This window comes from Salvelinus alpinus, chromosome 12, assembly GCF_045679555.1.
Source record: "Salvelinus alpinus chromosome 12, SLU_Salpinus.1, whole genome shotgun sequence".
In the NCBI taxonomy this organism is placed as follows: domain Eukaryota; kingdom Metazoa; phylum Chordata; class Actinopteri; order Salmoniformes; family Salmonidae; genus Salvelinus; species Salvelinus alpinus.
Window position 1 is genome coordinate 11644842 of NC_092097.1, and position 27315 is coordinate 11672156.

The following is a 27315-nucleotide window of genomic DNA, read 5'->3' on the forward strand; positions in this document are numbered from 1 at the left end:
TTCCTCCAGCCCCATCCCTCAGCTTTTTACGGAAACTTTAAACACTTTCAATAGAGTAATAGTGTTATTATATGGTGCAATCTTCTAGTGAGTGAGTTAATTTTGTGCCATTAATATCAAGCAAAGCTTCTGAAGTCGAGAACAAAATTCTTAATATTGCAACAAAAAAAATCTGATATTGAAAGCAAAACATAAACCCAAAAGTTAAACAAAATACTGCAAGGAAATTATCTATTTTCTTTTATTTTAATAATGTGTTTTTGTAAGGGATGCTCTATACCTCTCCCTCGCTCCCTCTCTCTTTCTTTCTCCATCTTTTTCTCTCTCTCTCACTCTTTCTCTCTCTCACTCACTCCCTGAGCTGCAAACTGGACCAGATAGTATCTCTCAAGCATCCAGCGCCACAGCGTCATTTCTTCACACACCAGCTCTGGGTGACAGCTCAGTAGGGGTGTTTGGGAAAACAGCTTGCTGTGAGAGACGTCTCAGGGAGTTCTACCGTCTAGATACAGGTAAGGGGCACTGCCTCACAGGCACTCCCTTGCTACATACCTTTGCACACATTTAACCACGACAGGTACATAAACAGATATACATTTATAGCTGCTATAGTTTCAAGTTTTCATAGGATTTAAACTCATTTGTATGATCTTTGCTGTTCATTTTATTTCATGTAAAAATGTATACTAATTTTGCTACCAGTCAGATAACACTTTTCTTTTCTATCTATCTGTTCTACATGAATACTGTATCATGCATGCTGCCTACTTTATGGATTGTTTTGAGCATGAACACTACATGTGTGCATCCTACAAATACCCCCAAAGCCAACTGAAATGTCTTAACAAACTAGACAACAATAACAAAAAAATAATAATCTTTGTTACTATACAGATACGCTTTATATACAAAGGTATATGAACACCCCTTAAAATTAGTTGATTTGGCTATTTCAGCCACACCCGTTGCTGACAGGTGTATAAAATTGAGCACACAGCCATGCAATCTCCATAGACAAACATTGACAGTAGAATGGCCTTACTGAAGAGCTCAGTGACTTTCAAAATGGCACCGTCATAGGATGCCACCTTTCCAACAAGTCAGTTCATCAAATTTATGCCCTGCTAGAGCTGCCCTGGTCAACTGTAAGTGCTGTTATTGTGAAGTGGAAAAGTCTAGGAGCAACAACAGCTCAGCCGTGAAGTGGTAGGCCACACAAGCTCACAGTGCTGAAGCGCGTAGCGCGTAGAAATTGTCTGTCCTCGGTTGCAACACTCACTACCGAGTTCCAAACTGCCTCTGGAAGCAACGTCAGCACGAGAACTGTTTGTCGGGAGCTTCATGAAATGGGTTTCCATGGTCGAACAGCCGCACACAAGCCTAAGATCACCATGAGCAATGCCAAGCGTTGGCTGGAGTGGTGTAAAGCTCGCTGCCATTGGACTTTTGAGCAGTGGAAATGCGTTTTCTGGAGTGTTGAATCACGCTTCACCATCTTGCAGTCTGACGGACGAATCTTGGTTTGGCGGATGACAGGAGAACGCTACCTGCCCCAATGCATAGTGCCAACTGTAACGTTTGGTGTAGGAGGAATAATGGTCTGGGGCTGTTTTTCATGGTTCGGGCTAGGCCCTTTAGTTCCACTGAAGGGAAATCTTAACACTACAGCATACAATGACATTCTAGACGATTCTGTGCTTCCAACTTTGTGGCAACAGTTTGGGGAAGGCCCTTTCCTCTTTCAGGAGGAACGCCGACTGCGAGCCAGGCCTAATCGCCCAACATCAGTGCCCGACCTCACTAATGCTCTTGCGGCTGAATGGAAGCAAGTCCCTGCAGCAATGTTCCAACATCTAGTGGAAAGCCTTCCCAGAAGAGTGGAGGTTGTTATAGCAGCAAAGGGGGGACCAACTCCATATAAATGACCATGATTTTGGAATGAGATGTTCCACGAGCAGGAGTCCACATGTTTTTGGTCATGTAGTGTATAAACAAAACATAGGCTCAGAGTTCAGAAACATTGAGTAAGTTCATTCTGTTGACCTGACACACAGGCAGGCACTAATCCCTGGCACCGAGTTGAGAAGGTTAGAGACGTGGCTGTGGTACCAGTCACCAAACATGTAATCCCAACTAACGAGAAAAGGTGCTTAGAGCAAAGAAAGTCTAAATCCATGACATTTTCCACCCAAAGGTTTCGTTTTGATGTCTAGTTATACACCATAACATTGCATCATTGCTCTAATTCACAAATACACTTTTAAAGGTTACTAAATCTCATCGATTCCCCCAAGACATTTGAGGGTATAACCTATACTGAACAAAAATATAAACGCAACATGTAAAGTGTTGGTCCCATGTTTCATGAGCTGAAATAAAAGATCCCAGAAATGTTCCATATGCACAAAAATCTTAATTATATAATTTTGTGCACAAATGTGTTATTTCTCTCCACTTTTGTGTACAGATTTCTTTCCATTCCTGTTAGTGAGCATTTCTCCTTTGCCAAGATATGCCATACCTGACAGGTGGATGGGTTATCAAGAAGCTGATTAAACAGCATGATCGTTACAAATCAAATTAAACTTTATTTGTCACACGCGCCGAATACAACAAGTGTAGACCTTACCGTGAAATGCTTACTTACAAGCCCTTAACCAACAGTGCAGTTCAAGAAGAGTTAAGAAAATATTTACCAAGTAGACTAAAATAAAAAGTAACACAATAATAATAACGAGGCTACATACAGGGGCACGGGTACCGAGTCAATGTGCAGGGTTACAGGTTAGTTGAGGTAATTTGTACATGTAGGTGGGGGTGAAGTGACTATGCATAGATAATAAACAGTGAGTAGCAGCAGTGTACAAAAGGGAGGGCGGGGTCAATGTAAATTGTCCGGTGGCGACTATATTAATTGTTCAGCAGTCTTATCGCTTGGGGATAGAAGCTGTTGAGGAGCCGGTTGGTCCTAGACTTGGCGCTCCGGTATCGCTTGTCATGCGGTAGCAGAGAAAACAGTCCATAACTTGGGTGACTGCAGTCTCTGACAATTTTATGGGCTTTCCTCTGACACCGCCTAGTATATAGGTCCTGGATGGCAGGAAGCTTGGCCCCAGTGATGTACTGGGCCGTTCGCACTACCCTCTGTAGTGCCTTACGGTCAGATGCCGAGCAGTTGCAATACCAGGCGGTGATGCAACCGGTCAGGATGCTCTCGATGGTGCAGCTGTAGAACCTTTTGAGGATCTGGGGACCCATGCCAAATCTTTTCAGTCTCCTGAGGGGGAAAATGTTTTGTCGTGCCCTCTTCACAACTGTCTTGGTATGTTTGAACCGTGATAGTTCGTTGGTGATGTGGACACCAAGGAACTTGAAACTCTCGACCCGCTCCACTACAGCCCGTCGATGTTAATGGGGGCCTGTTCGGCCCACCTTTTCCTGTAGTCCACGATCAGCTCCTTTGTCTTGCTCACGTTGAGGGATAGGTTGTTGTCCTGGCACCACACTACCAGTTCTCTGACCTCCTCCCTATAGGCCGTCTCATCGTTGTCAGTGATCAGGCCTACCACTGTTGTGTCGTCAGCAAACTTAATGATGGTGTTGGAGTTATCCTAGCCCCATTGGAGTGGGGCTAGGATATCCGGGAGGATGCTGTTGATGTGAGCAGCCTTTCAAAGTTCCGATGTGAGTGCCACGGGGCGGTAATCATTTAGGCAGGTTACCTTTGCTTACTTGGGCACAGGGACTATGGTGGTCTGCTTGAAACACGTAGGTATTACAGTCTCGGTCAGGGAGAGGTTGAAAATGTCAGTGAAGACACTTGATAGTTGGTCTGCGCATTCTTTAAGTACACAGGTGCATCTTGTGCTGGGGACAATAAAAAGGCCACTATAAAATGTGTAGTTTTGTCACACAACACAATGCCACAGATGTCTAAAGTTTTGAGGGGGTGTGCAATTGGAATGCCCACCAGAGCTGTTGCCAGAGAATTTAATGTTAATTTCACTACCATAAGCCGCCTCCTATGTTGTTTTTGAGAATTTGACAGTATGTCCAGCCGTCCTCACAACCGCAGAACATGTATGGCATCGTGTGGGCTAGCGATTTGCTGATCTCAAAGTTGTGAACAGAGTGCTGCATGGTGGCGGTAGGGTTATGGTATGGGCAGGCATAAGCTACGGACAACAAACACAATTGCATTTTATCGATGGCAATTTGAATGCTTAAAAATACTGCGATGAGATCCTGAGGCTCAGTGCGAGGCCCATTTTTTTAAAGATATCTGTGACCAACAGATGCATATCTGTATTCCCAGTCATGTGATATCCATAAATTAGGGCCTAATGAATTTATTTAAATTGACGGATTTCCTCATATGAACTGTAACTCAGGAAAATCAATGAAATTGTTGCATGTTGCGTTTATATTTTTGTTCAGCATATATCAACAGAATTTAATACATAAATTACCACAACCCGTAGTAAGAAAACTGAAGATGACAGTGCAGTCATATCACTATTAGATATCAAATATGCAATATCTAATTATCAAAATAAGGAATTCATTTTATAGTCTGAGGGGTGAGAGCAGATTTTGGCTTGGATATAGGCCTACCACAGCAACCTAGTCTTGTTGACTACAGAGATACGTAGCTCTGACATTGAGACAGACAGCTTTTGCGAATACATTCGAGATGGGCAGTAAAGACCTGCAGATTCTCCAACCTCCAACAGCCGTGCCCATGAGTATTCATCAGGAGAAGCTAATGGGGCACAGCGACATGAACCTCTGATTTAGAGCCCTGCCTCCTGTCACTCCTAATAGAAGAGCAGCTAGCGAAAGTGTAAAACAGGCTGGTATTGGAGGAGGAACAGGTGTTGATGAGTGAAAAGATGCAAAGTGATGCTGAAAGGTATGAGTCATTGGGATTTGTTCCCCAGAAATGCTCATTTGCAATATTGTGTTCAGATAAAACATTATGATGAGTAGGAAATATTGTGCAGGAGGTGTACAGCCAGCTGTAGAATTATGAAGGGCCACATTGAGTTAGGCCTACACATATTTTTTTGTACTAAAAGCACAAATGCATAATTTAATTCAAAATGCTTGAAGATATGAGTGGGTAAAGAAACCCACGTTATATCTAACATTAAGCCTAATATGACCACTTGTAAGGCTAAAAACGTATCCAAAGTCAAATGAGCAAATATTATGTTCCAAACGAAGAATTTTCTCAAAATAGCGAAGTGGCAAAGCCGAGCTCACAATTTGATCTGCGCATCGTTGTCAGCTGTGTCTGGGTCATATCACAAAAGCAGTCAAGGGAACACCATGGTCACATCCGACACTACAATAATTTATTTCCAGTTGCGCAGTAGGCCCATTGGAAGGGTGTGATTATTTAGGCTATTAGCCTATAAATAAGCTTTAGCGTAGAAAGAGACACACTTTCATACGAAGAAGAGATAAGTTGAAGGTTCAACTATGTTTTCTCTCACTCGGTCTAGGTCACTTGAACGACTGGCATAGCACTGCATCACTTTACACAGCCCACTCACAAACGGGTACGCAGGCTCTCTGCCTGTACCCGGTCCCCGTCACTCTGCACGCTAATTTTCCAGAGAGCCCGGAGAGGTGAGAATGGGAAAATCCGAAAGCCAAATGGATATCATGGAAAAATCAACCAAACCAGTGAAGCGCCGTTGGACTGTTGTGGAGATTGGGCTATCTGTGCTGTTGTTGCTGGTCAGCTGCGCCCTAGCTGGACTGATAGTCCTCTACACTTCGGCTTTGAGAGGTAGGCTCAACCCAACGACCGAGGACTATTCCCCTAATCAATTGCTAAATGTCATTCCATTTATAAAGTGCGTAATGTCCTGAATTGGTCTGTGACCCTCTGATTTTCTCCACTAATAGTAATGCAATTTACATTTTAACGGGTTTGTCAAATTGTGGAGGTCATATGGTTTGACTATAGTTGGGCAATGGGCATTGGGCAGTAGAAATACAAATAGAATTTGACCTCCACTAATTACACTCACATCTTCCTGTGATATTTATCAGGTTTTCATGTTATGATTCGTCTAGTTGGAAAGCACAAAGCCAAGCAGTATTTGAACAACTTTATGAGCATCTTGTGACAACTATTCCAGAGTGTTTTGTAAAATATATTGAGGGATAAATAGGCGACCAATTTTCTAATCAGAATAAAGTGTCCATTATTGAGGTGGGCAATGCATTCCAGCCTATTGTAACAGTAAGTGCAAGCATTGTTTATTTTCTCTCCAATGCAGAGCAATCTAATAGATCTGGTGTGTCAAGGAGCTCAGTCACCGAGGGTGAGTCTTGACAATTGAGTTGAAATATGTGATTATATCCATGTTATAGGATACGCTACGATGTAAACTGGCCAGAGGATGTTCCCCTTCTCATTCCCTCGGACAAAAGTGAGAGAATAGTCATCACTGACACAGCCATTTCAGAGAGACCAGACAGACAGACAGTATCAAACCATGACTTGCCAGAGAAATCTAAAGGGTCCTTGATGCTGCTGTTAATAAATTCATACTCTTTGCCAGGAATGACGATAATTGTTTTCTATTAAAAGTTCCTCTTATATCCATTCACTGTGTCATGTTTTCAGTGCAGCAGTATCGTTCTGGCCCCAGCAATGTTTGCACAACTCCTGAGTGTGTTACTGCAGGTGAGCATTCCGCATTCATACGGGGTAGTTCTTCCTCCCAAAACAAACTCATCACTCAATATTATATCAACATCACAGACAACTGCGTCACAAGTTTCCCTTAACTGCTATGTAATCCCATATTCCCCTCTCTTGACTCTTCATCTGACTGTGGCCCCACAGCTGCTCGTCTTCTGCAGAACATGGATGCAACGGTGGAGGCGTGTCAGAACTTCTACCAGTATGCCTGTGGGGGCTGGCTGGAGCGCCATGTCATCCCAGAGACCAGCTCCCGCCACAGCGTCTTCGACATCCTCAGAGACAAGCTGGAGATTGTGCTTAAAGGTCCAGTTCAGCCATTTAAAAAAAAAAATCTCAATGTCAAATCATTTCTAGGTAACACTGAAGTATCTTCCTGTGATTTTTTTCAATTAAAATGGTCAAAAAGAAACAAAAATAGCAAAAGGCGATATTTCAAGCAAGAATATTGCTAAGAGTGGTCTGAGTGGGGAGGGGAAAACTGAAAATGAGCTATTATTATTGGCAGAGAGGTTTGAAACTCTCTTTCTTATCGGTCTACTAACAAATTTACCGCATGGGGATGTCACCATGGAAGGCCAAAACTCCATCCCACCAAAACAGGCTGAAATTTCAGGTGGTCTTTTCAAACAGCTCTTACACCAAAAAGGCATGATCATAACCTCATAGTGTGGACATATATATATAAAACACAGGAAAATCAATGGGCCTTTAAAGGTCAGTCAGCAACATGTTTCCATAGTAACCTCAGGGTCAGCCGTTATGTGATAAAAGTGACCCATGGTCAGCAACTGTCTTGTATGCAGGATTACACTGTGTTATCATCAACTTGCTGTGTTAGATAAAATCAATGAATAAAATTAGGTCAATCTTTGCGATGCTGTCGGTTATCTTCTCACAGGAGTTTTTGAGACTGAGAGTGATCAGGACCGTGATGCCTTTAGGAAGGCCAAAACTCTCTACAGCTCCTGCATGAATGAGAGTGAGTAGTATTTCTCATGTCTAAACTCATACCAACTCAACAGCAGTTATCACTGTTACACAGCTCTTTGGTCACATCAGAATTAGCTGCATACTCTGTAATATTAATCAACAGTAAGTATGTAAGATTGACGGACAGTGCATTCGTAAAGGTGTTACTGTGTTGTCTGTGTTGTCTGCTGTAGCTCTGATAGAGCAGCTCGACTCCAAGCCTCTCATGCGTCTCATCGACAGCATAGGAGATTGGCCTGTTGCCTCAGAGGACTGGAACAGCGCTACAGGTACTGATAACACACACACACACACACACCAGCTGAAATGATGAGTGATATGAGTGTGAGTGACGTGTGACATGCTCGTCCAGCCTGCCCCTCCTCCCGGCTCTCAGGTGTTGTGATGGGGGGTGGGGGGGTGGTTGAGTGGGCAGCAGAACAGCAGAGCAGCCCTCAATCAGGACTGTGACTGATTCTTAAAATAGACCACTGTGCTCTGCGCCAAACCTCCTGACTGCCGCCAGTATAATTAAATGTAATCAAGGACGGTGGCTCAAACAAAATTAACCACGCGTAAGTGCATCTGGTGCATTTTCACAAACAGATATATGACTGTAGATTGTGCGGCAGTGGCCATCTACAGTGCCTTCAGAAAGTATTCACACTCCTTGACTTTCTGAACATTTTGTTGTGTTACAGTCTGAATTTAACGTTGATTAAATGTAGACTGTGTCACTGATCGACAAACAGTACCCCATAAATGGAATTGAACAAATGTATAAAATATGTTATTTGTTAAATTTGTTATGACAAGCCTAAATAAGTTCAGGAGTAAAAATTTGCTTAACAGGTCACATAATAAGTTGCGTGGACTTACTCTGTGTGCAACAATAGTGTTTAACTTGATTTTTGAATGGCTACCTCATCTCTGTAACCCACACATACAAGTATCTGTAAGGTCCCTCAGTTGAGCAGTGAATTTCAAACACAGATTCAACCACAAAGCCTAGGGAGGTTTTCCAATGCCTTGCAAAGAAGGGCACCTATTGGTAGATGGGTAAAAAAAATAAAAGCAGACATTGAATATCCCTTTGAGAATGGTCAAATTATTAATTACACTTTGGATGGTGTATCAATACACCCAGTCACTACAAAGATACAGGTGTCCTTCCTAACTCAGTTGCCCGGAGAGGAAGGAAACCGCTCAGGGATTTCACCATGAGGCCAATGGTGAGTGTAAAACAGTTACATAGTTTAATGGCTGTGATAGGAAAAAACGTAGGATGGATCAACAACATTGAAGTTATTCCACAATACTAACCTAATTGACAGAGTGAAAAGGAAGCCGGTAAAGAATTAAAATATTCCAAAACATGCATCTTGTTTGCAACAAGTCAACAACAATGTGGCAATGCAATTAACACTTTGTATTCAGGACCAAAAGTTATGTTTGGGGCAAGTCCAATACAACACAAAATTGAGAACCACTCTCCATATTTTCAAGCATAGTGGTGTCTGCATCATTTTATGGGTGTGCTTGAAATCGTTAAGCACTGGGGAGTTTTTCATGATAAAAAATAAACGGAATGGAGTTAAGCACAGGCAGTATCCTAGAGAAAAACCTGGTTCAGTCTGCTTTTCACCAGACACTGGGAGAGGAATTCACCTTTCTACAGGACAATAACCTAAAACACAAGGCCAAATCTACACTGGAGTTACTTACCAAGAAGACAGTGAATGTTCCTGAGTGCCGAGTTACAGTTTTGACTTAAATCTACTTGAAAATCTATGACAAGACTTGAAAATGGTTGTCTAGCAATGATTTTGAAAAGAATAATGAGCAAATGTCTTACCCAGAAAGACTCACAGCTGTTATCACTGTCAAAGGTGCTTCTGCAAAGTATTGACTCAGGGGTGTGAATACTTATAGAAATTGGATATTTAATTTAAAAAAAATGTGTAAACATTTCTAAAAACGTGTTTTCACTTTGTCATTATGGCGTATTGTGTGTAGATGGGTGAGAATTTCCATTTATTTGATCCATTTTGAATTCAGGCTGTAACACAACAAAATGTGGAATAAGTCAAGTTATGTGAAGACTTTCTGAAGGCACTGCATACTTGGCTGTGTGAGAGGTAGGCAGTGTCCTCTCTGCAAGCCAGATTATTAATGTTATATTAAATGGCCTTGTGTATAATTGTTTAATGTTATTATCCCAGAACAGGCTTGGAGCCTGGAGGATACTCTAGCCACCCTCAACTCTCGTTACCACAAAAAGGTTATTCTGGACATGTATGTGTGGACGGATGACCGCGACTCCCGGCGCCACATTATCTACGTAAGGACAGTGTCTGAAAACACACTGTTCGCAAAGGTTCAGTGTTTTATTTGTCAATCTTCACCAATACTGATTTGGTGATAGAAAACTGACATGTCTGTTTATATTTTACAGATTGACCAGCCAGGACTGGGAATGCCATCCAGAGATTATTACTTCAACGATGGAAACTACAAAAGGGTACTTTCATCAACAGCGTGTTTCATAATGTTATATTGATGTCATTGCAGGTCAACTTTGCAGTTATGTGTCGAATGGCTCTTTAGGTGCGAGAAGCCTACTTGCAGTTCATGGTTTCCATGGCGAGGATTGCCCGCGAGGACAGGAACTTGACCCAGGAAGATGACTGTGTGGTGGAGGAAATGGTGCAGGTGCTGGATCTAGAGACAGATATTGCCAATGTGAGTGCAAACCTGCCACAATAGGAACCAGAACTGTGACAGAAATGAAAAAGGGACTTCAATGAATTAGTCTACAGCAAGAAACATCTAATAGAGACATCTAATAGAGACACTGTACTTTATGTTGTCCGCATGTTATAAACTTGATGAAAATCATGAATAGATCAATATTACTGATAAATACAGTTTGTCACCTCAAATTATAATACATCAGACATTACTGTACACCTATACTTTCTGTGCTGTCGTGTCATAGGCCACATCCCCTGCAGAGGAACGTCAGGATGTCACGATTCTCTACAATAAGATGACCCTTAGTAAGCTGCAGGAGTCCTTTAATCTCAACGTAAGTGCTTCCACTCCAGTGATTTCAAGTGGATGAGACTTGAGTCTGATGGCTTTGCCTATTTATAGTACACTGTACTATATGTACAGTGCATTCTGAAAGTAATTAGACCCCTTCCCTTTTTCCACATTTTGTTACGTTAAAGCCTTGTCCTAAAATTGATTAAATTATTGTTTTCCCTCATCAATCTACACACAATACCCCATAATGACAAATGTTAGAAATGTTAGCAAATTTATACAAAATAAAAAACAGAAATACCTTATTTACATAAGTATTCAGACCCTTTGCTATGAGACTCGAAATTGAGCTCAGGTGCATCCTGTTTCCATTGATCATCCTTGAGATGTTTCTACAACTTGATTGTAGTCAGCCTGTGGTAAATTCAATCTATTGGACATGATTTGGAAAGGCACATACGTGTCTGTAAAAGGTCCAACAGTTGACAGTGCATGTCAGAGCAAAAACCAAGCTATGAGGTCAAAGGAATTGTCCGTAGAGCTCCGTGACCGTATTGTGTCGAGGCACAGATCTGGGGAAGGGTACCAAAAGAATTATGCAGTATTGAAGGTCCCCAAGATTACAGTGGCCTCCATCTTTCTTAAATGGAAGATGTTTGGAACCACCAAGACTCTTCCTAGAGCTGGCCGTCCGGCCAAACTGAGCAATCGGATGAGAAGGGCCTTGGTCAGGGAGGTGACCAAGAACCAGATGATCACTCTGACAGAGCTCCAGAGTTCCTCTGTGGAGATGCGAGAACCTTCTAGAAGGACATCCATCTTTGTAGCACTCCACCAATCAGGCCTTTATGGTAGAGTGGCCAGAAGGAAGCCACCCCTTAGCTTTGAGTTTGCCAGAAGGCACCTAAAGGACTCAGTCCATGAGAAACGAGATTATCTGGTCTGATTAAACCAAGATTGATCTCTGTGGCCTGAAAGCCAAGCCTCACTTCTGGAGGAAACCTGGCACCATCCCTACGGTGAAGCATGGTGGTGACAGCATCATGCTGTTGGGATGTTTTGCAGCGGCAGAGAACTGGGAGACTAGTCAGGATTGAGGGAAAGATGAACGGAGCTAAGTACAGAGAGATCCTTGATGAAAACCTGCTCCAGAACGCACAGGACCTCAGACTGGGGGCGAAGGGTCACCTTCCAACAGAACAATGACCCTAAGCACACAGCGAAGACACCACAGGAGTGGCTTTGGGACAAGTCTCTGAATGTCCTTGAGTGGCCCAGCCAGAGCCCGGTCTTGAACCCGATGAAACATCTTTGGAGAGACCTGAAAATAACTGTGCAGCGACGTTCCCCATCCAACCTGACAGAGCTTGAGAGGATCTTCAGAGAAGAATGGGAGAAACTCCCCAAATACAGGTGTGCCAAGCTTGTAGCGTCATACCCAAGAAGACTCAAGGCTGTAATCGCTGCCAAAGCTGCTTCAACAAAGTACTGCATACTCCTGAGTGGTGCAGCGTTCTCAGGCACTGCATCTCAGTCCTAGAGGCATCACTACAGACCCTGGTTCAATCCCAGGCTGTATCACAACAGGCCATGATCGGGTGTCCCATAGGGCGGCACACAATTGGCCCAGCGTCTTCCATGTTAGGGGAGGGTTTTGCCGGGGTAGGCCGTCACTTTTAAATAAGAATTTGTTCTTAACTGCAGACACATTTCAGTTGAATACATTCAGTTGGACAACTGACTAGGTATCCCCCATTCTCTTTCCCTAACTGACTTACATAGTTAAATATATGTTAAATAAAATTTTAAAAAGTAAAGGGTCTGAATACTTACAGTTGAAGTTGGAACTTTACATACATAGGAGTCAATAGGAATCAATAAAACTCGTTTTTCAACCACTCCACAAATTTCTTGTTAACAAACTATAGTTTTGGAAAGTCGGTTAGGACATCTACTGTGTGCGTGACACAAGTAATTTTTCCAGCAATTGTTTACAGACAGATTATTTCACTTATAATTCACTGTATCACAATTCCAGTGGGTCAGAGGTTTACATACACTAAGTTGACTGTGCCTTCAAACATCTTGGAACATTCCAGAAAATTATGTCATGGCTTTAGAAGCTTCTGATAGGCTAATTGACATAATTTGAGTCAATTGGAGGTGTACCTGTGGATGTATTTCAAGGCCTACCTTCAAACTCAGTGCCTCTGCTTGACATCATGGGAAAATCAAAAGAAATCAGCCAAGACCTCAATAAAAAAATTGTAGACCTCCACAAGTCTGGTTCATCATTGGGAGCAATCACCAAATGGCTGAAGGTACCACGTTCATCTGTACAAACAATAGTACGCAAGTATAAACACCATGGGACCACGCAGCCGTCATACCGCCCAGGAAGGAGACGCGTTCTGTCTCCTAGAGATGAAAGTACGTTGGTGCGAAAAGTGCAATTCAATCCCAGAACAACAGCAAAGGACCTTGTGAAGATGCTGGAGGAAACAGGTACAAAAGTATCTATATCCACAGTAAACGAGTCCTATATCGACAAAACCTGGAAGGCCACTCAGCAAGGAAGAAGCCACTGCTCCAAAACCGCCATAAAAAGCCAGACTACGGTTTGCAACTGGACATGGGGACAAAGATCGTACTTTTTGGAGAAATGTACTCTGGTCTGATGAAACAAAAATATAACTGTTTTGCCATAATGACCATCGTTATGTTTGGAGGACAAAGGGGGAGGCTTGCAAGCCAAAGAACACCATCCCAACCGTGAAGCACGGGGGTGGCAGCATCATGTTGTGGTGCTCCTGCTTTGCTGCAGGAGGGACTGGTGCACTTCACAAAATAGATGGCATCACTGAGGCTTGCAAGCCTCCCCCTTTTTATTATTTTACAGTGACGGCCTACCCCGGCCTAACCCTCCCATAACCTGGAAGATGCTGGGCCAATTGTGTGCCGGGGCGGCAGGTAGCCTAGTGGTTAGAGCGTTGGACCAAAAGTTTGCAAGATCGAATCCCAGAGCCGTCACGTTACAAATCTGTCAGTCTGCCCCTGAACAAGGAAGTTAACCCACTGTTCCTATGCCATCATTGAAAATAAGAATTTGTTCTTAACTGGCATGCCTAGTTAAATAAATACAAAATGAGGACGGAAAATTATGTGGATATATTGATGCAACATCTCAAGACATCAGTCAGGAAGTTAAAGCTTGGTCGCAAATGGGTCTTCCAAATGGACAATGACCCCAAGCATACTTCCAAAGTTGTGGCAAAATGGCTTAAGGACAACAAAGTCAAGGTATTGGAGTGGCCATCACAAAGCCCTGACCTTAATCCTCTAGAAAATGTGTGGACAGACCTGAAAAAGTGTGTGTGAGCAAGGAGGCCTACAAATCTGACTCAGTTACACCAGCTCTGTCAGGAGGAATGGGCCAAAATTCACCCAACTTATTGTGGGAAGCTTGTGGAAGGCTACCTGAAACAATTTGACCCAAGTTAAACAATTGAAAGGCAATGCTACCAAATACTAATTGAGTGTATGTACAGTTGTGGCCAAAAGTTGAGAATGACACAAATATCAATTTTCACAAAGTCTGCTGCCTCAGTTTGTATGATGGCAATTTGCATATACTCCAGAATGTTACGAAGAGTGATCAGATGAATTGCAATTAATTTCAAAGTCCCTCTTTGCCATGCAAATGAACTGAATCCCCAAAAAACATTTCCACTGCATTTCAGCCCTGCCACAAAAGGACCAGCTGACATCATGTCAGTGATTCTCTCGTTAACACAGGTGTTGACGAGGACAAGGCTGGAGATTAATCACTCTGTCATGCTGATTGAGTTCCAATAACAGACTGGAAGCTTCAAAAGGAGGGTGGTGCTTGGAATCATTGTTCTTCCTCCGTCAACCATGGTTACTTGCAAGGAAACACGTGCCGTCATCATTGCTTTGCACAAAAATCATTGCTTTGCCTTCACAGGCAAGTATATTGCTGCCAGTAAGATTGCACCTAAATCAACCATTTATCGGATGATCAAGAACTTCAAGGAGAGCGGTTCAATTGTTGTGAAGAAGGCTTCAGGGCGCCCAAGAAAGTCCAGCAAGCGCCAGGACCATCTCCTAAAGTTGATTCAGCTGCGGGATCGGGGCACCACCAGTACAGAGCTTGCTCAGGAATGGCAGCAGGCAGGTGTGAGTGCATCTGCACGCACAGTGAGGCGAAGACTTTTGGAGGATGGCCTGGTGTCAAGAAGGGCTGCAAAGAAGCCACTTCTCTCCAGGAAAAACATCAGGGACAGACTGATATTCTGCAAAAGGTACAGGGATTGGACTGCTGAGGACTGGGGTAAAGCCATTTTCTCTGATGAATCCCCTTTCCGATTGTTTGGGGCACCCAGAAAAAAGCTTGTCCGGAGAAGACAAGGTGAGCGCTACCATCAGTCCTGTTTCATGCCAACGGTAAAGCATCCTGAGACCATTCATATGTGGGGTTGCTTCTCAGCCAAGGGAGTGGGCTCACTCACAATTTTGCCTAAGACCTTGCCTAGCACCTTGCCATAAGGAAAAAGTGATAACTAAGTGGCTCAGGGAACAAAACATCGATATTTTGGGTCCATGGCCAGGAAACTCCCCAGACCTTAATGCCATTGAGAACTTGTGGTCAATCCTCAAGAGGCGGGTGGACAAACAAAACCCACAAATTCTGACAAACTCCAAGCATTGATTATGCAATAATGGGCTGCCATCAGTCACGATATGGCCCAGAAGTTAATTGACAGCATGCCAGGGCAGATTGCAGAGGTCTTGAAAAAGAAGGGTCAACTGCACATATTGACTCTTTGCATCAACTTTATGTAATTGTCAATAAAAGCCTTTGACACTTATGAAATGCTTGTAATTATACTTCAGTATTCCATAGTAACACCTGACAAAAATATCTAAAGATACTGAAGCAGCAAACTTTGTGAAAATTAATATTTGTGTCATTCTCAAAAATGTTGGCCACGACTGTGTACTTCTGACCCACTGGGAATGTGATAAAAGAAATAAAAGCTTAAATAAATATTTCTCTCTACTATTATTCTGACATTTCACATTCTTAAAATAAAGTGGTGATCCTAACTGACCTAAAACAGGGAATTTTTACTAGGATTAAATGTCAGCAATTGTGAAAAACTGAGTTTAAATGTATTTGGCTAAGGTGTATGTAAACTTCCAACTTCAACTGTATGTAAATGTGATATTTCAGGTTTTTTATACATCTGCACAATTTAAAAATATATATATTTTTGCTTTGTCATTATAGGGTATTGTGTGAAGATTGATGAGGGAAAAAAACAATTCAATTAGAATAAGGTTGTAGCGTAACTAACAAGTCAAGGGGTCTGAATACTTCCCGAATGCACTGTATGTACTTGTAGCTCGCAGAAGAAGGCTCAGCCTGGTAATAATAGAAACAAATATATATTTCTGACAGGGTTTTAACTGGACACGGTTTGTGCGTGGGGTGTTGTCCAGCGTGGCTGTGGACCTACATCGAGAGGAGGAGGTGGTGGTCTACAGCTCTCCCTACCTGAAGAAGATGAACGACGTGTTCTCCAAACACACTGTCAGGTCAGACTCTGCCCAATGGCAGCTGTTCATGTAGAACAATGGTAGGATCACGATAAGCCCATGGTTCAAATGTGCTTCTATCAGTATAGTATCTACTGTGAATTATCATGCGAGTCATGCAGTAGGGTTGATTGTGGTCACACCATCTTGGGTTGTGTGTGTCATGTAGATACATCTGCTTGAGCGATTGAGGAACATTATTGGTGAAATATGTCCATGTTTTTCTCCTCCAGAACCATGCAGAACTACCTTACCTGGCAGCTCGTCATGGAGAGAGTCAGCAGCCTGAGTCGCCGCTTCAAAGATGCCAGGGCACACTATAGAAAGGTGAGACAGATATATGAGCACACTTAGGAGCACACTTCGAAACAAGCACATTGAAAAGCGAATTAATGTGTAAACGTGTGGCAAATTAGACGGTCTGTGTGTGTGTCAGGCATTGTACGGGACCACCGTGGAAGAGGCACGGTGGAGAGACTGTGTGCGTTACGTCCAGGGCAGCATGGAGAACGCAGTGGGTGCTCTGTATGTGCGAGAGACCTTTGCTGGTGAGAGTAAACGCATGGTGAGTCACTCCTGTTGACGAGATGCAGGCAAAACAGGGACAATCCCTCTCCGGCTTATTATATCACTGTCACTAAAGCAGATTAGGCTGCACTTTTAACATGAGTGCCCATTTGTGTCCATGTGAGTTGTTACGGGTGTGTACATTGTTAACTCTTTGTGTGAACAGGTCAGTGACCTCATCAGTAAGATCCAGGAAGCGTACGTGGAGACACTTGAGGAGCTGAACTGGATGGATGACCAGTCTAAGGAGAAGGCAAGAGAGAAGGTACAAACAAAGTGGTGCAAACAAACATACCATTTACATCAGCATTTTGAATGTGTAAAACAAAGAACTTACCAGCTGACTGTTCTACTGCTCTATGTTCTCAGGTCATGGCCATTAAGGAGCATATTGGCTATCCTGACCACATTCTGGAAGAGAGCAATCTGAAGCTTGACCTGGAGTATGCCCATGTATGTGTGACCTGGCCAAAGTACTGTGATACATCTTCCTTTTCAAAGAGAAATGGATGTAGAATTTGTTGTCTATATTGTTTCTGATGATCTGGTCTCTGTCTGCAGCTGAACTTCAGTGAGGAGAACTACTTTGAGAACGTCCTTGAGAACCTGCAGGCTGAAGCACACAAGACGTTGAAGAAGCTGAGAGAGCCAGTCGACCCGGACATGTAAGATACATCCATTTAGCCTCACATAGTGTAGACGCACCCCACACTGGGCACAGACGTCAATTCAACGTCTATTCCACGTTGGTTCAACGCCATTCCATTGAAATTATGTAGAAAAAACGTTGATTCAACCAGTGTGTGCCCAGTGGGACGTGAACACGGGGCACACATTCCCTCTCAAATGATGGGATCTTTATTCTAATAGTTTTTTTTTTACTAGGTGGATCATTGGCGCTGCTGTTGTCAATGCTTTCTATGCGCCAAACAGAAACCAGATAGGTAAGATGACAACAGCCAACACAATGGCTGCAACTTTTGTCACCCATCCAAAGTTAGCTATCATCAGCCAATCATGACTTCAAGAAAAATCCCTTACTAGAAAAATAAACAAGTTCTGCAGACACCATAATTATTTGATGAATTCAGAAGCATGTAGAGAATAAAAACAAAAACATGCATCATGTTTGCAACACGGCACTAAAGCAATACTGCAAAACGTGGCAAAGCAAATCACTTTTTGTTATGTTTGGGGCAAATCCAATACAACACATTACTGAGTACCACTCTCCATATTTTCAAGCATAGTGGTGGCTGCATCATGTTATGGGTATGTTTGTAATCATTAAGGACTGGGTATTTTATCAGGATAAAAAAGAAACGGAATGGAGCTATGCACAGGCAAAATCCTATAAGAAAACCTGCTTCAGTCTGCTTTCCACCAGAGACTGGGAGATGAATTCACCTTTTAGCAGAACAATAACCTAAAAAACAAGGCCAAATCTACACTGGAGTTACTTACCAAGAAGACCGTGAATGTTCCTGAGTGACCGAGTTGCAATTTTTACTTAAACCTGCTTGAAAATCTATGGCAAGACCTGAAAATGGCTGTCTTAGCAATGATCAGAAGCCAACTTGAAAGAGCTCTTACAAAACAATACAAAAACAACACAACCAATTGTGCTGTTTGTAACTCATTTTGTACATAATGTTGATAGTACCGTCTCTTATGACCGAAAAGAGCTTCTGGACATCAGAACAGCGATTACTCACCTCGAACTGGACAAATATTTTTTCTTTAATGAGTCTGACGCTCCCGGACAAGGGGCAAATCCTCGTCATTCGCATGAAGAAAATAAGGAGATACAGGGAGCGCAGACCAGGGTGCCTTGTGAGAATTCGTCAGGGAGTGTGTAACCCGCCTCTACCATCCATTCTACTGGCCAATGTGCAATCACTAGAGAATAAACTGGATGAGCTCAGTTTGAGACCATCCTACCAACAGGACATTAAAAACTGTAATATCTTATGTTTCACCGAGTCGTGGCTGAATGATGACCCGGATAATATACAGTTGGCTAGGTTTCCTGTGCATCGGCAGGACAGAACAGCTACATCCGGTAAGACGAGGGGTGGGGATGTGTGTCTATTTGTCAATATGTCACATATGTCTAATATTAAGGTAGTCTCAAGGTATTGCTCGCCTGAGGTAATGTACCTCATGATAATCTGTAGACCACACTATCTTCCAATAGAGTTTTTATCTATACTTTTTGAAGTCGTCTATTTAGCACACAGTCTGTTCTGCAAATTTAGGAAGAGATTACGTCAGTAATGAGATGCACTATAAAGAGGTTATTGTGTATTTTCCAGTAAGTTAATGGCAACTTGTTGCTGTGAATTTGTCATTTCTTACCTGGAAGCTACTAGTTAATAAGTTATTTTAAAATTCAGAAGAACTTACTGGCAAAACATTGCAAGTAATCTACAGGACACTTGCTGCCACTCCTTGCCAGTAACCTACTGTGCCATCAAATCAAATCCAGCTTTATTTATACAGCACATTTCAGACATGGAATGCAACGCAATGTGGTTCACAGGAAAACAACAAACAATAAAAACAATGAAAATAAAAACTGAAATATTTACTACACAACATAAATAAGAGGATAAAAAAACTAAAGAATAACATTGAAAACTGAACGACTAAACACCATAAGGAAAAGCAAAGCTGAAAAAGTTAAATATGTCCACAATTTCAGCCCCCTCAGGTTCTCTGGCAGGCTATTCCAGAGGCTGGGGGGATAATAACTTAAAGCTGCCTCTGCAGGCTTTAGGATAGTTAAAAGGGCAGTGCCAGAGGACCTGAAGGACCTCCTGGGTACATAACATAAAAGCATGTCTGACATGTATTGGGGTGCACAATCGTGGATTGATTTAAACACCAATAGAATCATCTTAAAATGTATTCTAAATCGCTCAGACAGCCAGAGCAGAGACCGTAAAACCGGGGTAAGTGTGCACTCCGTCTGGTCTTGGTCAGTACCCGTGCTGCAACATTCTGTATGTGTTGCAGTTGACCAATGGGCCGACTAGACAGTAGAGCGTTACAGTTGTCAAGCCTTGTAATAAAAGCATAGAGGAGTTTCTCTGTATCAGCCTGAGAGAGAAAACGGCCGCACCTTGGTAATGTTCCTCAAGTGGTAAAAAGGTGACTCTTCTGTTGACAACATGCACATCACTTGCTGATTGGCAGCATACTGTAGCAGAGGCAGCCAATCAGAAGATTGCAGGTGGTTTGGAGGTTTGGCTTTCAGCTAACTATTTTTGGTCTCCCATGAGTGGGAATGCCATCCCAGTTAATGTGTTCGGTTGTATTCAAGACACCATGTCATTGTCATACTCACTTCCCTACCAGACCATCAGGTCACTGAGTGATGTATTAACTACACTAAGTTACTGTGAATTTCACAATAACCTACTTGCAAATAGCTGACAGCAAGTTATTGAAAATTAAACATTAACTTCCTGTGAATCAGCTGCTATTAAGCTACTGGAAAATACACAGTAACTTCTTCACAGTGCAGCTCTTAATTGTCTCTAGCTCTTACAAAAAGGGCCTCAACCTTGATCAACACAACAACAAAACCAATTAAACTGGTACAACATTCCAGTTGGTAGAGCATGGCGCTGTGGATTCGATTTCCAAGGTGGACCAGTCCGCAAAAAATAAGTATGCACTCACTACTGTAAGTCGCTCTGAATAAGAGCATCTCCTAAATTACTAAAATGTAAACATTCCAACTAACAGTTGGCAGCCTAGTGGTTAAGGCCGTTGGCCAGTAACTGAAAGGTTGCTGACCCGGTGAAAAATCTGTTGATGTGCCCTTTAGCAAGGCACTTACAGTGCATTCAGACCCTTTGACTTTCACATTGTTACATTACAGTCTTATTCTAAAATGTATTAAATCGTTTTTTCCCCTCATCAATCTACACACAATACCCCATAATGACCACGCAAAAACAGGTTTTTAGAAATGTTAGCACATTTATTACAAATTCAAACAAAAATATTTAATTTACATAAGTATTCAGGCCCTTTACTCAGTATTTTGTTGAAGCACCTTTGTTAGCAATTACAGCCTTGAGTCTTCTTGGATATGACGCTACAAGCTTGGCACACCTGTATTTGGGGAGTTTCTCCCATTCTCTGCAGATCCTCTCAAGCTCTGTCAGGTTGGATGGGGAGCGCCGCACAGCCGTTTTCAGGTCTCTCCAGATATGTTCGACCGGGTTCAAGTCCGGCCTCTGGCTGGGCCACTCAAGGACATTCAGAGATCCAAAGTCACTCCTGTGGTGTCTTGGCTGTGTGGTTAGTGTCGTTGTCCTGTTGGAAGGTGAACCTTTGCCCCCAGTCTGGGGTCCTGAGAGCTCTGGAACAGGTTTTCATCAAGGCTCTCCCTGTACTTTGCCCCGTTCATCTTTCCCTCGATCCTGACTATTCTCCCAGTCCCTGCCGCTGAAAAACATCCCCACAGCATGACGCTGCCACCACCATGTTTCACCGAAGGGATGGCGCCAGAAGTGAGGCTTGGCATTCACGCCAAAAATAATCTTGTTTCTCATGGTCTGAGAGTCCTTAAGGTGCCTTTTGGCAAACTCCAAGTGGGCTGTCATGTGCCTTTTACTGAAGAGTGGCTTCCGTCTGGCCACTCTACCATAAAGGCCTGATTGGTGGATTGTTGCAGAGATGGTTGTCCTTCTGGAATGTTCCTCCCACCTCCACAGAGAAACTCTGGAGCTCTGTCAGTGTGGCCATCGGGTTCTTGGTCACCTCCCTGACCAAGGCCCTTCTCCCCCGATTGCTCAGTTTGGCCGGGCGGCCAGCTTGAGGAAGAGTCTTGGTGGTTCCAAACGTCTTTCATTTAAGAATGATGGAGGCCACTGTGTTCTTGGGGACCTTCAATGCTGCAGACATTTTTTGGTACCCTTCCCCAGATCTGTGCCCTGTGCCTCCACACAATCCTGTCTCGGAACTCTACGGACAATTCCTTCGACCTCATGGCTTGGTTTTTGCTCTGACTGTCAACTGTGGGACCTTATATAGACTGGTGTGTTCCTTTCTAAATCATGTCCAATCAATTGAATTTACCACAGGTGGACTCCAATCAAGTTGTAGAAACATCAAGGATGATCAATGGAAATAGGATGCACCTGAGCGCAATTTCGAGTCTCATAAAAGGGTCTGAATACTTATGTAAATAAGGTTTCTGTTTTTTTATTAGCAAAAATTGCTAAAAACCTGTTTTCGCTTTGTCATTATGGGTTATTGTGTGTAGATTGATGAGGAAAATGTTTTATTTAATCCATTTTAGAATAAGGCTGTAACATAACAAAATGGAAAAAGGGAAGGGGTCTGAATACTTTCAGAATGCATTGTAAGTCGATCTGGATAAGAGTGTCTGCAAAATATTTACATATTTTAGACCATACTCCCAAATATACTAATGAGCCTCCACAGCACATTTCCCCCACCTACATTTCAAAGTACAGTATAGTCACGTTCACATGCTAGTCGGAGCTAGGAAACTCTGAAATGTCCGACTTGCTAATTCGTTGAACACAGCACGTGATTAACTACAACCAGTTAGCAATTTGGAGATTTCAGAGTTTCCTAGGTCCAACTAGCATTTGAGCGCAGCATAATGCTGCGTTCATAACCAAGTGGGAATTTGGGAATTTACCTGGGAAAAATCCACTTGAACGACCCTCCAACTGGTAATCACTAGTGGGAAACTCGTCTATCATCTTGAGCTCCCACTACTCCCCCATGCTGAACTTTGACGTCACCTAAGGAAATTACATTTTATAACAGCATTTTCGGCAGTTAAATGCAACAACAAAACATTAAAAGCAACCCATTAATATGTTTTTTGAACACTATAATTTGTTTACAAGCATGATAGCTGTACTTTTAGTTTATGGTTTACGCAGCTTGTTGGCCATTAGCCGATCACCTTTACTCAACAAGTTCAAAGCATGTGAGCGCATTCAACTGGTATTTACGACTTCACAACTGGTAAATTCCCACCTTCCATATAGTTACGAATGCAGCATTAAATGGAATATAGCATTATATAGAAAGAGGAGTGGGAGGCCCCAGTGCACAACTGAGGAAGAGAACAAGTACATTAGAGTGTCTAGTTTGAGAAACAGACGCCTCACAAGTCCTCAACTGGCAGCTTTATTAAATAGTACCAGAACACTAGTCTCAACGTCAACAGTGAAGAGGCGACTCCGGGATGCTGGCCTTCTAGGCAGAGTTGCAAAGAAAAAAGCCATATCTGAGACTAGCCAATAAAAAGAAAAGATTAAGATGGGCAAAATAACACAGACACTGGACAGAGGAACTCTGCCAAGAAGGCCATTATCCCGGAGTCGCCTCTTCACTGTTGACGTTGAGACTGGTGTTTTGAGGGTACTATTTAATGACGCTGCCATCATTGATTACATTTACTTATTTTAGCTATTTGAGAGTTTTCTGTATAGTTGTCAAAGTTGGTGGGGTATATTATTCTGTTTTAATGTAACACCTGAATCACTATGATAAATATAATCGTTTTTCTTGAGTGTATCGTTAACAAAACTGAGATGTACTTTGAAGTCTAAAGTGTAGGAATACAGGTGAAATCAGTTATTGACAGACATTCTGGTGGAGTAGGATGATGAGAATGCAGTGAACCTAGAGATTTCAAATCCCAGGTAAGGACATGAGGAATAATAATTACTGTTTAAATAAACATACACACTGTAGTCAAAAATGTTAGTTAAAAGCACTGTGTGTGTATCATAACACATTTTTGTTTTCAGGGTTAAAAGCACAGTGTGTATCATAACAACAAATTTTGGTTTTCAGGGCATCACCGTGAATTTTATTCCACGTGAAAAAGTTATGCGATCACGTGAAAATCCATGTGAAACTTAGTGTGAAAATCCACATCATCACGTGAATTGTTCCAAAAACACATGGTTTCACATGTGCAAAATGTGATTTTCCACATGTGAAATCATGTGGTTTTTCCCATAAGGGCTGGCTCACTTCCACTCTCACCTGATTGAGAATAATGACTGGCGGTAATCCTTTCTGCTGTTGATAGTTTCAGGCTCCAGTGCACACAAACTTTGCGGGCTAAAAAAGATGGACTTGGCTTGGGGCGCCAGCAACAATGAATGCAACTCAGACAATGCTGCTAACACATGGACTGGTAATGTGCAATGATGATTAGTCAGATGTGAAGAATTTTGTTTCATTCGCTTGATATAAAAGGTTGCATGATGTGGAAATTCTTACACGCGGCATTCTAAGTCAATCTTCAATGAATCATTGTTTATTATCAGTGCGCTAGAGAGGTTCCAACCAACTTGAAGTGCCATAGTGAACGTCTGTCAGGAGGTCCCACGGGGCAGTGATTTAGCTTATTCATTATTTATTCATCATTAACGTTTTCTTCATTCATGTGACCGACCAATACTGGGTCATGCATGTGACAGACCAATACCCCACAAGGCTTCTTCTCTAAGCTGAGACCTTGAAACCGAGATATCTTTCATTCTCAAAACAAGGGTCTGGGCGTTCTGCCAAATTGCAGATACTGATAGTGAGGGTTCTTTCAATCAGTCACTTGCATGAACACAGAAAACGGTTATTAGAAAAGCATAAACATAGAACACAGAAATTGTTAAATAGAAAAGCACCAACATAAAATGTTCCATCACATTCCATCCTCTTATCTCGTGTGATAATAATCATTACATTTTAATAGAAGCTAAAGTCTAAAGGCTTACATATCAAAATATTATATACTCCTATTAAAGTAAGGGAAATCAACACAGAAAAAACACATAATTTCAAACCCTTCATTCTGGGTTATACAATCTAATTAGTATCGTAACACTATAATCATAATAAAGGTTATACTTCTATTAACGGGAGTGAATTTATCAAGAATACACACACATGCACAGCATGTTAAATAACAATTTAGACAAACTAAGAAAGAAAAAACATGCTGCAGCCCATCGGGCAATTTGGGATCCCCACTTCCAAACAGGGATTCCAAGCAAGTTGCAGGCGTCCACTCTGGTTGTGGGGAATTATTCTTAGCAACAGTGGCAATGTATTCGGCGAGATCAGTCATATTAGAAGAGTGATCTGGGACAAAAGTACAACATTCATCGACAATGATTGCACAAGTGCCCCCTTGACCTGCCAAAAGATAGTCAAGAGCCTCTCTGTTTTGCAAAGCCAATTTAAGCAATTATTTTAGCATTTCCAATTCCAAGTCTCTAGAGAACTCCTGAATCTGGTATAGGGCACATGCATAGTGACTTTCACAGGGAAGAGAGAGAATACATGTTATAACAGTTTCACACCAACCTTTTAAATCAAATCAAATTTTATTTGTCACATACACATGGTTAGCAGATGTTAATGCGAGTGTAGCGAAATGCTTGTGCTTCTAGTTCCGACAATGCAGTAATAACCAACAAGTAATCTAACCTAACAATTCCACAACTACTACCTTATACACACAAGTGTAAAGGGATAAAGAATATGTACATAAAGATATATGAATGAGTGATGGTACGGAACGGCATAGGCAAGATGCAGTAGATGGTATAGTGTACAGTCTATACATATGAGATGAGTAATGTAGGGTATGTAAACATAAAGTGGCATTGTTTAAAGTGGCTAGTGATACATTTTTACATAATTTCTATCAATTCCAATTATTAAAGTGGCTGGAGTTGAGTCAGTATGTTGGCAGCGGCCACTAAATGTTAGTGGTGGCTGTTTAACAGTCTGATGACCTTGAGATAGAAGCTGTTTTTCAGTCTCTCGGTCCCTGCTTTGATGCACCTGTACTGACCTCGCCTTCTGGATGATAGCGGGGTGAACAGGCAGTGGCTCGGGTGGTTGTTGTCCTTGATGATCTTTATGGCCTTCCTGTGACATCGGGTGGTGTAGGTGTCCTGGAGGGTAGGTAGTTTGCCCCCGGTGATGCGTTGTGCAGACCTCACTACCCTCTGGAGAGCCTTACGGTTGTGGGCGGAGCAGTTGCCGTACCAGGCGGTGATACAGCCCGACAGGATGCTCTCGATTGTGCATCTGTAGAAGTTTGTGAGTGCTTTTGGTGACAAGCCGAATTTCTTCAGCCTCCTGAGGTTGAAGAGGCGCTGCTGCGCCTTCTTCACAACGCTGTCTGTGTGGGTGGACCAATTCAGTTTGTCTGTGATGTGTACACCGAGGAACTTAAAACTTTCCACCTTCTCCACTACTATCCCGTCGATGTGGATAGGGGGGTGCTCCCTCTGCTGTTTCCTGAAGTCCACAATCATCTCCTTTGTTTTGTTGACGTTGAGTGTGAGATTATTTTCCTGACACCACACTCCGAGGGCCCTTACCTCCTCCCTGTAGGCCGTCTCGTCGTTGTTGGTAATCAAGCCTACCACTGTAGTGGTAGGTTGAGTTGGAGGCGTGCATGGCCACGCAGTCGTGGGTGAACAGGGAGTACAGGAGAGGGCTCAGAACGCACCCTTGTGGGGCCCCAGTGTTGAGGATCAGCGTGGTGGAGATGTTGTTACCTACCCTCACCACCTGGGGGCGGCCCGTCAGGAAGTCCAGGACCCAGTTGCACAGGGCGAGGTCGAGACCCAGGGTCTCGAGCTTGATGACGAGTTTGGAGGGTACTATGGTGTTAAATGCTGAGCTGTAGTCGATGAACAGCATTCTCACATAGGTATTCCTCTTGTCCAGATGGGTTAGGGCAGTGTGCAGTGTGGTTGCGATTGCGTCGTCTGTGGACCTATTGGGTCGGTAAGCAAATTGGAGTGGGTCTAGGGTGTCAGGTAGGGTGGAGGTGATATGGTCCTTGACTAGTCTCTCAAAGCACTTCATGATGACGGAAGTGAGTGCTACGGGGCGGTAGTTGTTTAGCTCAGTTACCTTAGCTTTCTTGGGAACAGGAACAATGGTGGCCCTCTTGAAGCATGTGGGAACAGCAGACTGGGATAAGGATTGATTGAATATGTCCTTAAACACACCAGCCAGCTGGTCTGCGCATGCTCTGAGGACGCGGCTGGGAGTGCCGTCTGGGCCTGCAGCCTTGCGAGGGTTAACACGTTTAAATGTTTTACTCACCTCGGCTGCAGTGAAGGAGAGCCCGCAGGTTTTGGTAGCGGGCCGTGTCAGTGGCGCTGTATTGTCCTCAAAGCGAGCAAAAAAGTTATTTAGTCTGTCTGGGAGCAAGACATCCTGGTCCGCGACGGGGCTGGTTTTCTTTTTGTAATCCGTGATTGACTGTAGACACTGCCACATACCTCTTGTGTCTGAGCTGTTGAATTGCGACTCTACTTTGTCTCTATACTGGGACTTAGCTTGTTTGA

General features: G+C 42.8%; 1 protein-coding gene across 1 annotated transcript in view; it reads left to right on the forward strand.

The window, feature by feature from the left end:
• The first annotated feature begins 415 nt into the window (after nucleotides 1-415).
• Nucleotides 416-27315, forward strand: part of LOC139535528 (membrane metallo-endopeptidase-like 1) — a 42585-nt gene continuing 15685 nt past the window's right edge. Inside the window, exons 1-18 of the mRNA XM_071335016.1 lie at nucleotides 416-512; nucleotides 5508-5797; nucleotides 6294-6338; nucleotides 6644-6703; nucleotides 6866-7027; nucleotides 7623-7703; nucleotides 7888-7983; nucleotides 9916-10034; nucleotides 10149-10214; nucleotides 10301-10435; nucleotides 10692-10781; nucleotides 16224-16360; nucleotides 16594-16687; nucleotides 16797-16925; nucleotides 17094-17192; nucleotides 17297-17380; nucleotides 17489-17592; nucleotides 17813-17871. Coding sequence (XP_071191117.1) covers nucleotides 5641-5797; nucleotides 6294-6338; nucleotides 6644-6703; nucleotides 6866-7027; nucleotides 7623-7703; nucleotides 7888-7983; nucleotides 9916-10034; nucleotides 10149-10214; nucleotides 10301-10435; nucleotides 10692-10781; nucleotides 16224-16360; nucleotides 16594-16687; nucleotides 16797-16925; nucleotides 17094-17192; nucleotides 17297-17380; nucleotides 17489-17592; nucleotides 17813-17871 — 1717 coding nt within the window. The 5' untranslated portion in view covers nucleotides 416-512; nucleotides 5508-5640. The remainder of the gene's footprint in view (nucleotides 513-5507; nucleotides 5798-6293; nucleotides 6339-6643; nucleotides 6704-6865; nucleotides 7028-7622; nucleotides 7704-7887; nucleotides 7984-9915; nucleotides 10035-10148; nucleotides 10215-10300; nucleotides 10436-10691; nucleotides 10782-16223; nucleotides 16361-16593; nucleotides 16688-16796; nucleotides 16926-17093; nucleotides 17193-17296; nucleotides 17381-17488; nucleotides 17593-17812; nucleotides 17872-27315) is intronic.